Genomic DNA, 12,258 nt, shown 5'->3' with positions numbered 1-12,258 from the left:
CAACCTGCCCAACTCGCCTGTTGTTCCCCTGGCTTGATCCGCCGTCCTAGCTTTCCTGCTTGTTACTTCTTTGAACAATCTTTAAATTTGCGCAGTTCCACCCACTGGGGGTGTATTCAGACTATGTTGAATGCTGGCCTTTCGAAGGTCTTTTGTGTAAATATTATGCATGTGTTTGGCTTCCGTTTATGTTTGCTTTTTATCCTTTGGCTTTTTCCTTTGCCGCCTTCCCTTGGTCGCCGCATTCCCAGCCAGACAGCTGCTCTGCAGTCTGTGGCCGGAGAAGGACTTGGTCGTTTTGGGAAGGCAAGTACTTGAGCTTTCTCAGATTGCAGCAAGGTGAGCGGGAAGCCGGCCAGCTGACTGCTCTGGTAGTCGGCTGGCGGGGTGGGAGGCCGGCTCGTGCTATATAAGTTTGTTAGTCCTTAGCCGTTTTTCGCATGGGCATCCTTTCGTGCCCTTGGCTCTTGCCAGTCGGACAGTCGTTTCTTCGAGCTGCGACCTTTGGCAATAGGGGGCTTGGGTGCCGGCACACTACTTGTCTGGATGCAGGTGGAACTTCAGATATAACTTGAGGCGGCGAGTCCCCGGGCCGACTGGTCGAACCCGGTGCCGGATGAAGAAAGCAAGTGTAGCAACATAATCGTATGCGTGATACTCATCTTTCATAGATAAAAGAGGGTAGTCCCCGAGTACTCCTAGGGGACCCCTTGTCTCGTACTTAGTACAAAAGGTAGCGTGCTACGTACTGCTTTTTAACTGTAAAATCTTTGAAGGAGATTGGCGTTCCACGGTCGGTCCGACTCCTTGCCGGAATCGTCTCTCTTGCGTGCCTTCAGCTTCTGCGCGTCGATTAGGTAGTAGGAGTCGTTGCCTAAAGCTCTGCTGGTGATGAAGGGGCCCTCCCAAGGGGCCGAGAGCTTGTGCTGGCCGGCTGTTCACTGGATCAGCCGGAGCACAAGATCGCCCTCTTGGAAAGATCTTGGCTTGATCTTCCGACTGTGGTAGCAGCGCAGACCCTGCTAATAGATGGCGGACCGACTGAGAGCTAACAGCCGGCCCTCCTCCAGCAGGTCAACATCGTCTTCTCGTGCTTCCTTGGCTTCCGCCTCCGTGTACATGGTGACCTGAGGCGAGTCGAACTCGATGTCAGTTGGGATGACGGCCTCGACACCATATATAAGGAAAAAGGGGGTGAAGCCGGTCGATTTGTTTGGGGTAGTGCGCAAACTCCAGAGGACGGCCGGCAGCTCGTCGAGCCAGCAGCCAGCCGAACGCTCCAGTGGCACGACTAGTCGGGGCTTGATGCCGGAGAGGATGAGGCCGTTTGCTCGCTCGACCTGGCCGTTCGACTGCTGGTGGGCAACAGACGCTAGGTCCAGCCGGATGCCGTGTGTTGCGCAGAAACGTGCCAGTGCTCCCTTTGCAAAATTTACGCCGTTGTCGGTGATGATGCTATGCGGTATGCCATACCGGGTTATAATTTCTGCGATGAATGTGACGGCAGTCGGCCCATTCAGCTTTTTGATCGGCTTTGCCTCAATCCACTTGGTAAATTTGTCCACAACGATGAGCAGATGCGTCATGCCGCCACGTGCCGTCTTGAATGGGCCCACCATGTCCAGCCCCAGACGGCAAAGGGCCAGGTGAGGGGGATGGTCTTGAGTGCAGAAGCCGGCAGGTGTTGCTTGGAGCTGAAAACTTGGCACCCTTTGCAGTGTTTGACTAGTTCCTTGGCGTCTTCCAACGCAGTCGACCAGAAAAATCCGTGGCGAAAAGCCTTGGCGACGATTGATCTTGAGGCTGCGTGGTGGCCGCATTCGCCTTGGTGGATGTCCCTGAGGATTGCTATGCCCTTCTCTGGTTTGATGCAGCGCTGGATGACTCCAGTGACGCTACGCCTAACAAGCTCTCTGCTGACGATTGTGTAGGCTCCGGCTCGGCGTTGAACTTGTATTGCCGAGATCTCATCGGTTGGCAGCTCTCTGTTTACTAAGAAGTTGAGGATGGGCTGGGCCCATGATGGAGCTGTGACTTCTTCTATTGCCAGGACTGCCACTATGATAGGGGCGGGTGGGCTGGGTGGTGAAGAGTTGGAGTCAGAGTATGGCAGTCCCCGGGCCGGCTGCAGTAGTCCCCGGGCCGAGTTCCGAATTCCCCAGGCCGGGTGCGACTATGGCAGTCCCCGGGCTGCCTGTTGGAGTCCCCGCGCCACCTGCTTGGTGTCCCAAGTCGGATCCGACTGCGTTGGGGTCAGGCGGCACGAAGATGGAATCAGATTCCGGAGACGGCTTGATAGACGGCTTGAGGAGGCGGTGGAGAGAAACGCCGGCTGGTATGGCTTGCCGGGTGGATCCTACTCGTGCCAGGGCATCTGCTTGCATGTTGTCGGCACGTGGTACATGAAGGAACTCACATCCTTTAAAATATCCACTGATTTGCTGGACGAGGAAACGATAGCTTGCCATGTTTGCGTCTTTGGCGTCCCAGTCACCGGATGACTGTTGGACCACCAAATCCGAGTCGCCATAGCACAAGATCCGGCGGATGCCGAGCTCTTTGGCTAGCCGGAGCCCGTGTATGAGCGCCTCGTACTTGGCCACATTGTTGGAGGCGGCAAAATGAATTTGCAATGTATACTTGAGCTTGTCGCCCTTGGGAGAGGTGAGGACGATGCCGGCTCCCAAGCCGGTGTGCATCTTGCACCCATCGAAGTGCATCCGCCAGTGAGTGGAGTCGGGAGCCGGTGGCAGGTATTGGGTTTCGGCCCAATCGACGAGGAAGTCGGCCAGTGCCTGGGACTTAATAGCGGTGCGGGGCTGGTAGAAGATCGCGTAGGGGGGCAGCTCAATGGCCCATTTGGCCACTCGGCTGGATGCATCCCGGCTGCCTATGATCTCGGCAAGCGGGGCAGTACATACGACCGTGATGGGGTGCTCTTGAAAATAGGGCTTGAGCTTCTTGGCAGCGAAGTACACACCGTAGCACATCTTCTGGTAGTGTGGGTAGTTCTGCTTCGAGGTGGATAAGACTTCGTTTAAATAATACACTGGCCTCTGAACCGGCTGAGCCTGGCCTTCTTCTGGGCGCTGGACTACGATGACAGTGCTGACCACCCGGCTAGTAGCGGCAATGTAAAGGAGCATGGGCTCCTTTTCAGCCGGTGCCGCCAAGACAGGCGGCGTGGTCAGCATCTTCTTTAGCTCGTGGAAGGCTTGGTCCGCCTGGTCGTTCCACTCGAAATGAGTGGACTTCTTCATGAGTCGGTAGAGGGGGAGGGCCTTCTCTCCGAGCCGGCTGATGAAGCGGTTCAGGGAAGCCAAGCATCCGGTGAACTTCTGGACATCTCGCAGCTTGGTGGGAATCTCCATTCTCTCTATGGCCTTGATCTTCATTGGGTTGCACTCGATGCCGCGTTCGGAGACCAGGAAGCCTAGGAGCTGGCCGGCTGGTACTCCAAACACGCATTTCTCGGGGTTGAGCTTGATTTGGAATCGGCGCAAGTTTTCAAATGTTTCTCTGAGGTCTTCCAGCAAGGTGCCGCGCTTCTCCGTCTTCACCACAATATCGTCTACATAGACGTGAGCATTTCTGCCGAGCTGCTTAAGGAGGCACTTCTGCATGCAACGTTGAAAGGTGGCACCGGCATTTCTCAAGCTGAATGTCATAGTCAGGTAGCAAAAGGCTCTGAAGGGTGTGATGAAGGCGGTCTTCAGGTGGTCAGCCGGATCCAACTTTATCTTGTGGTAGCCGGAGTAGGCATCCAAGAAGCTCAACAGCTCGCATCTGGCTGTGGAATCTATTACTTGATCAATCCTTGGCAAGGCGAAGGGATCTTTGGGGCAAGCCTTGTTGAGGCTAGTGTAGTCTATACACATGCGCCACTTGTTATTTTTCTTCAGCACGAGGACCGGGTTGGCGAGCCACTCTGGGAAGAAAACTTCCATAGTGAAGCCGGCTGCAAGAAGCCGGGCTATCTCTTCTCCTACAATCCTTCTCTTCTCCTCCGATAGCCGGCGGAGAGGCTGTTTGACTGGTTTCGCACCTTCTCGGACATGTAGCTTGTGCTCGGCGAATTCCTTCGGCACACCCGGCATGTCCTTGGGAGACCATGCGAAGATGTCCCGATTCTCATGGAGGAAATCGGCGAGCTCACCTTCCTATTTGCTGTCCAGGTTTACCCCGATGGTGGCCAACCTTCCTGGGTGATCTGGGTCCAGAGGTACCCTCTTTGTTTCTTTGGCCGGCTGAAAAGATCCTTGGGCACCACATTCCTTGGGGTCGGGGGACAGGGCCGACTGCTTGCCAGTCATGGCCACGACTCGGTCCAGTATATTCTTCTCTTCAGCAATTACAAGGGACTCGGCCAGCCAGCTGCTGGCAGCCGCGCACTCGGAGGATTTCTTGTAGTCTCCGGCTACGGTGATGATGCCCTTGGAACTTGGTATCTTCATCTTGAGGTAGGCATAATGGGGTACAGCCATGAACTTGGCCAGGGCAGGTCAGCCAAGCAACGCGTGGTAAGGGCTCTCTAGATCCACCACTTCAAACCACACCGCCTCTCGGCAGAAATGATACTTGTCCCCGAAGAGGACATCTATCTTGATTTTTCCAATTGGGGAGCAGGACAAGCCGGGTACGATGCCATGGAACACAGTCCGACTGGGCATGAGCTGCTTTGTCTTGATGCTCAACTTCTCCATGGTGTCGCGGTATAGGATATTGATGCTGCTCCCACCATCTATTAGCACATGGGAGAAACGGGTGGCTCGCCTTTCCGTAGCGAGGGTGGCGTCCAGAACCAATGCGTAGGAGCCGGGAGATGGCATCACCTCTGGGTGATCTGTCCGGCTCCAGCTAATAGGCCTTTCGGACCAGTGCATGAATTCTGGGTTGTTGGAGGCGACTGCTTTGACTTCTTGGTGTTGTCAGCGCCGGCTACGCCGATCTTCTGGCTGGCTGGTGAAGACGACGTAGGTGGCATGCTCGTCGGGGTACTCGTCTTGAACTACCCCGACCGCTGGTCGAGCGGCCGGCTGCGGAGGAGCCGGAGGCGGCTGGCCAGCAGGCGGAGGCGGCGCCATCCCCTCACCATTGGAGATCTGTGTGAGACAATGGCACTTTCTAGTTGTGTGGTTTGAAGGCTTTGCACCCGTGTGAAACTTGTAGGGGGCATCAAGTGCTTGCTTGTAGGAGAAAGCCGGCTGCCAAGCCGTCCTGCCGCCCTTCTGCTTCTTGGGTGCGGGCCGCCCTTCGGGTTGTTCATCTTCGACTGTGGCCACCTGCCGACTGGTGGAAGGCGGCAGGGGAGCCTTGCGCTTGTGGTCGTTCTGGTGCGGGCGTCGGCTGGATTCTCCAGCCGGCGTCTTGGGACTCGGAGCGAGCACCTTCCCGGAGGCGTCTACTCGGAGCTCGGTCTTCATCGAGGAATCGGCCGTGGCATATTTATCAGCTATGACCAGTAGCTCGTCAAGCGTAGTCGGCTCGTCGCAGAGGAGTCAGTGCTTGAGGAGGGTGCCTTCTCAGCACCCGGCGGTGAAGTACTCTATAGCTTGGACCTCGTGCACTCCCTCGCAGGAATTGCGGAGCTCGGCCCAACGCGTGAGGTAGTCGCGAGTCGATTCGTTGGGCCCTTGGACGCACAAGGAGAGCTGTCGGGGCTTAGGAGCCCGCTTGTAGGTGGAGCATGAGGGGCACATATTTTACGGCAACACGCATGTTGCCCTTCGCGATGCTAACCGCGGTGGAGTAGTCGATCAACCAATCTTCCGGCTTCACGGAGCCGTTGTACTTGGGCGTGTCTCTTGGAAGCGAGAACCCTTTGGGGAAGGGCTCATCGCGGATGCGGGGGCCGAAGCAAGACGGGCCGACATCATCTTCTTCTTCTTCTTCCAGGGCCAGGGATCACGCAAGGCAGTCGATCCGGTGGCGGGCATCATTCTCGCTGACTCCTTCGCGGCGACCCAGCCGGCCGCTGAGAGTCGGATGCGTGACAGGCGGCGGGGCAGGGTATGTCTCCCCACGAGGCGGAGGAGGAGGAGGGTTGCCTGCCACTCCACGGCTCGAGGGCGGCCCTCGGCATCACGCTCGATGGAGATTCGAGTCCGGCTGCGGCTGGCAGCCGGCTCCTTTTCTTTTCTCGCGCAGGTGTTGCCTGCGGTCGGTGTTTGGGACGTCGCGGCGTGCTCTCGGCGCGGGGGAGGACTCTCGGCACGGACGCCGGCTTCATGCCGCTCTATGGCTGCGTCGATAAGTTGCTGGATGCGTCTGGTCATGTAAGGGAGCTCATTAGGCCCCAGCCCATTCAACTCGCCTGCGGCCGCCTGGGCGGCGCGCAAGTTCTGGAGAGGCGTGGCATAGACTGGGCGGTCTGCTCCCAGCATGTCGGCGATAGCCGCGCCGTGTTTCTTGACGATACCGGCGCGGCTCAGCCCGTCGGGATGCAGCGTGCCGAAGGCGGCACGGTTGACCTCGCGCTGGTGAGTCTCGGTGAGGCGTCTCATGGTGGCCAGCTTCTGGCCCTCCGTAATGAGGGCGAGGTGGCGCGCCTCCAATGTCTTGGCGTCCGTGTCAGCCGGGACGGGGATGGACAAGTCGTGCAGCGCCGCCTGCAGAGCGTCGTGGGTGTTTTTGCCTGAGGGGGCGCCGTGGCTGATAACCAGTACCTCGGTGATGGCGCTGCCGCTGCTGTCGGCTCGAGGAAGAGGGTCGTTGATGACCACCACATTGGTGGGGAAGGCATCAAGGGATGTCATGTCGGAGTCGACAAGCATCGGGTCGGTGGAGCCAACCGACTCCAAGTCCGCGGCAAGCTCGCCGGAGACGTGGAGTTGATCGAGGAGGCTGACAAGGTGGCTCTCGGGGCAGTCTGTGCCCGCGCCGGATGCGGGCTCGTCAGAGATGCGAGCCTCGCCAAGAAGATCGGCAAGGCAGCTCGCCGCGCAGGCGTCGGCGACGTCTTGCAGTGCGTCGGGGCAATCGCCATCGGGTGAGCCAGCCTGGGTACGCACGTTGGGAAGGAAGAGGGTTCCCATCCAGAGCAGGTCTCCGGACGACGGTGCACCTGGCCCCATGGTGGGCGCCAAATGTCGGGTGGTTGATGCGACATATGCCAATGGATGGCTTATCATTGTGGGAGCCAATAAAACATCGCCGGTGCCTAGAAACGGGATAAGGCGAAGACATGCACGCCGGTGAATCTTACCCAGCTTCAGGGCTCTCCATGGAGATAACACCCCTAGTGCTGCTCTGCGGGGTCTCCGCATGATCACTAACTCAATGGGTAGCTACAGAATGCTCCTTGAGCTGTTCGGTGAAAGGATGAAGGAGGGCATGGCCAGCCCGCTCCTCTTCTCCTTGTGGTGTCTAAAATCTATCCAAAGAACCATCTCCCCTGCATGGGAACCCTGGAGGGTTTATATAGGCCTACCCCCCAGGGGTACAATGGTAATCCGACTGGGCGTGGGCCCTAGCCGTGTATGTCTACGCCCGCCGGCTTCTTCGCCGACTGGTGGGCCCGCCAGCTGCCGACCCTTTGGTCGACAGGCCGGCCCCACCGCTCGGGGGGCTTGTCGGGGGCTGGTTACTGTCACCTTGCCCCTGGTGACGATGGCTTTGTCGTGGTAAGCATGGCTACAGTGCCGCTGCGAGGTGGCTCATCACTGTAGCCTTACCTTCTCTTGTCTCCTTAGTGAAGCACCTCCTTGGAGGGAGAGAGCTGGTCGGCTGTTGGAAGTCGGCCATACCCTTGGCCGACTGCGAGAAGCCTGGCCGCCTTTGGGATCTCTCTGACCGAGGGGTCCCGCCACCCACGGGTCGTACTGACCGCTCGCCGTGGGTGACGTCACGATCATCGTGGCAACAGTGCCGCGCCGAACGGGGATGGCCGCCCCGTACGGTGCACTGTGTCTAGGCGTGCGCCGGGATTCGGGGGTGACAGGCTTTACTGTAGCCACGCCCTGTCTTGTCGCCGTTATGTGGGTGCAGACTCTGAGGGCAAGATTTTAGCCGCCTGCTGAGGGGCCGGCTCCTGGGAGTCCGCCTTCTCGTGGTCTTGTTTCTCAAGGATTTCAGGGCTGGGCCGCTTTCGCGCAGCCGGCTTGAGAGGTAGCCGGCTAGGGGAAGGCGGCCCCGTGTCTTGGACGCTTGGAGGCTTGATCGGCCTGTAATTTTTCTGAAGTGCCAGGGGAAGCCGGCTAGGCTACCCGTGGTCATTTACTCCGACAATCAGTGATTAGATGGCACATGCGTAGTACTTGTACTTTCTGCGCAATTCCCAAACTCTCTCAGCCGTATATTGCAAAAACATTCAAACCTCCTACCGTGGGCCGTTAGATCTCCGTGAACTCATATCACCATAGAATCTACGGTGCGAGAGCACCTCATATTCTCCCGTGCGAGAAAACATAAGGTGCTCTCGCAGCTTGGATGCTACGGTGATACGAGCTTCGAGGTCGTTTGATGTGAGATCCAATGGCATCTGAGCAGTCTTTGTGCTTGTAAGTAGTGGCCGAACTCTTTTAGGGATTTTCTGCAAAAAACCATTCAAACCACCGAGGAGGTGTTGGGTCACAAATCCAACGGCTCCGAAGAGCTTGTATCACCAAAGCATCTAAGGTGTGGTAGCACAAGATATTCTTACATACAGGAGAATATGATGTCCTCCTTCATCTTAGATGCTACGGTGATACGAGCTTCGAGGTCGTTGGATAATCAAAGGGCATATGAGTAGTTTTGTACAAATTGTGTGCAATTCTCAAACTCATCAAGGTTTCCTGTAAAAATATTAAGACATCATGTGAGCTTCTCTATCTCAGATCTACAAGCTCCAAGCAACTTGTATCGGCATATAGCATCTAAGGTATGGGGGCACATGATATTCTCCCAGGGAGGAGGGGTGGGGGTGCACAACCAATCGGTGGTTGGGAGGGTGGGGACAAATATAATCTAAACAACCCTAAACAGAGCTTCACAATTTTATCTAAGGTCGAGGGGTTGACCCCCGACAATCATAGCTCCGCCTAATTAAACACAACATCTGCATGTACTATAGTACTAGACTTAATATTCATGTTTCAGTTACATGTTCATTTTAAATATTGAATTGAGGACCATGCATGTATTATATTTTACTCCCTTCATTCCTAAATATTAGTCTTTTTAGAGATTTCAAATGGACTGGCACATATGGATGTATATAGACATATTTTTGAGTGTAGATTCACTCATTTTGCTCCGTATGTAGTCACTTGTTGAAATCTCTAAAAGACTAATATTTAGGAACAGAAGGAGTATTTTTGAATTCGTGTCATACATATGCAGGTTTGGAAAAATAGATGCACTGTACTTATTGGATTGTTGTTGTGTTCGTGTGTGTGTGGTCATATGCTTGATACATACAAAGTTTTCTCACCTCCTTATTGTTCATCTTTTAAATTGGAATTTGCACTGAAAAACTTACTAGGGATACCATGAAATGTGAAATCCATGTTGAGATCACTATATCACAAACTCACTCTAATTCAACAACTCGTCATAAATCAATTACCATGTTGAGATTAGTATTTGCAAGGAAAATACGGGCATTGTAATACACATAGATTTGTTCGGCAATTTAAAAGGTTCCTTTCGTATTCTCAAATGGTAGGACCCAACGGCGTACCAGCCAGACCTTGGCTCGTGTTGGTCCTAAAAAACCTGGGATTGTGTCCTTCTGGTGGCGTGCGTGGTACGCACATTAGACAACCCCAACCAGTCGAGCCTCCGCGTTTCGAGTCAAAATATCTGGCTTCCGGAATACCAGCCCTACGAAATTCCCCTCATGTCCCCAGTCCATAATGACTACCGATGAACAACGAAGGGATGCTTTAGTAACTAGACAACGTTACCTACCGTGCCGAGCATGGTTCAATTCCCTTGGTCGCCGCTCGCCAAGGTCACCCGTCAACTGCATTGCCTACTACTACTACTACTACTACTACTACTACTACTACTACTACTACTACTACTACTACTACATCAGTATGAGCACAGAATTGAGCCCGTTTGTTCGTGCCTAGTTCTTGAGTTAATATATCAGGCAATGCACTGGTACGCAGGGATTATCCTTTTACTCTGCATATATAACTTGTCTGAAGTCTAACTAAGCAAAATGTTTGACCAAATCCTTTCTTAAGAAATACAACAGGACAGATGTATGGCTTGAAAATTTATTGCATGATGCAGGGTATGATATTGTTTCGAATCCTGGATCTTAAATTTCAGAAAATCCAAAAGTGGCCATAAATTCTTGAAACTCAGCATGGTCACGTGATATGGCACAAATATTACTTCGTAATTTTTTTCTTCAATTTGAGACAAGCTGCTTATGACAAGTTGCACAAATGAAGAGCCAAGGTATTTTGGAACAAAGACCTGTCACGTTAAGGCAAACGCTTTCACTATTGAAACAGTGGGCATTTACGTGCCGCCACAAGTCCCGCTTCTCATCGGCAGGTGCCGTCTGAGCAAGCGTGTGAGTCGACCGGAGGCGTGCGAGCAGACCGCTGCGCCGGCTGACAGGGAGGCATGCGAGTAGATTGGTGTGCAGGCTCACCGGGAGGCGAGCCCTTTGACCAGGCTCCGCCGCCCACCCTCGTCCCAACTGCTCCCACTTTTAATGTCGCCGGCGCCGCAGTTTAAAATCAACCCTACACTACTCGGTATCGCTACAATCTTCTCTCTTCCTCTTTGATTCTCCTACCGTCTACCTCCAACCAGCCTGACCTAAACGTACGCCATGCCGCATCACGATGGTCTGCCCTTAGTCTTCCAGTTTCCTGAGGAATACACCCAGTCGGAGTCTCAAGAACATAAGGCGCTTTAGGACGAGCTTGAACTGGCCTTGCGGGAAGACGTCGCGCCTGTCCCCGCTCCCGTTCTGGCTTCCGTCGCCCCGACTACGCCAGCGCCCATCCCCGTGGCATTGATGGGCTGGGAGTTGCACATTGTTGCCGAGCTTGATGCCACGGGGTTCCACGAGGTCCCCGCCAACTTTCACGCGCCCGTGCACCTGCCAGCGCATGCAATAACGCGCACGCCCGTGCCGGTGCCCGTGCACATGCGCCTGCGCGTGCACTGATGTGTGTGCCCGTGCACATGAATGTCTCCGCCATGACGTTGACAGAGCATGTCCTCGCACGGGTGCCAGTGCCCCCCCTCAGCGGCATGGATGGCCGCCATCGACCGCTTCCTTGCACCAACGCCAGTCGCCTCCTCCCGCCAGTTGACTCACTCCGAAGTCCAGAACATTTTGGTCTTCCTTGAAGCTAGGCCAACGTGCAGGAGTACGCCAACAACGGCGCAAGGCGCCGCCGTCACCGTCGGTCAGTGCCCCGACGACACACAGAGCACGACAGAGGAGCCGCTTCCCACCACAAGACGCCCCCGCCGCCGCGTAATCTAAATTTTCCATGAAAAACGTTCGGATTGCCATGCTTAAAATCGGAACGTTTATCATTTCCGTTTATTTTAGATCGATCGTCGTATAATTTAAAGTCGGAGTCAGACTGAGCGAAATCTATGGTTTGATCGATTGAATGTTCTGCTAGAGCCGTATCAAATTAAATATAAAACGTCATCAAGCCACATGTATTCCTTGTCATCCGACGACCTAGACTGCTTCAATGTCGAGCGCTCAACACGTTTAGCGTGCAGTTAATTTCATGCCAAAAATAGTGCTAATCACATAATAACACGCAAATAATATCCTACTTAATATTCGCATGCACTTAATATACTTCCAAATTAACGTGCATTGCACGTACACACTGACTAGTGTTGCTAGTACGTGAAACTGGTGTCGTAACTTGTGAACGCGTCCAGATATGGTCAACGACAACATCACCCGCGAGTTCTTCGTGTTTGCCCGTGCGTCTAAACGCAGAAGGAGAGAGAGAGAGAGCACATGGAACCCACCAGTAAGTGAAGGCAAATAGTACTAAAAATAATATTACATGTTATCCATTAAATAGGCTGTGGTAATATAAAAACATTATGTGAACAAAGGGAGGTACAACAAACATTGTTGTTCTACGTATGTTGCCTATTGACATGCGGCTTGAAGGCCCTGCTCGCATGTTCGATCCTCGTCCTTTATTTTTTTAATTTGTATATGGGTCCAAATTTGTTTCATGACATGTGGGCCCCTCGGTTTGTAGCACTTTAATTTGTGGGTCGAAATTTGTTTCATTCCAAGTGGACAATTGGTGTGTAGTTTTG

General features: G+C 54.2%; 1 protein-coding gene across 1 annotated transcript; it reads right to left on the bottom strand.

Moving 5' to 3' along the window:
- Positions 1 to 1,539: 1,539 nt before the first annotated feature.
- On the bottom strand, positions 1,540 to 3,878 carry LOC147965653 (uncharacterized). Its single transcript, XM_087530551.1, is given in 4 exon segments — positions 1,540 to 1,628; positions 1,631 to 1,651; positions 1,654 to 2,058; positions 2,144 to 3,878. Coding segments are annotated over 4 exon segments (2,250 nt in total).
- Between the last annotated feature and the right edge of the window lie 8,380 nt (positions 3,879 to 12,258).

This window comes from Triticum urartu, chromosome 6A, assembly GCF_056163025.1.
Source record: "Triticum urartu cultivar PI428250 chromosome 6A, HENAU_Tu73, whole genome shotgun sequence".
Lineage (NCBI taxonomy): Eukaryota > Viridiplantae > Streptophyta > Magnoliopsida > Poales > Poaceae > Triticum > Triticum urartu.
Note: the sequence above shows the minus strand (reverse complement) of the source record. Positions and strands in the feature narration are given on the sequence as shown.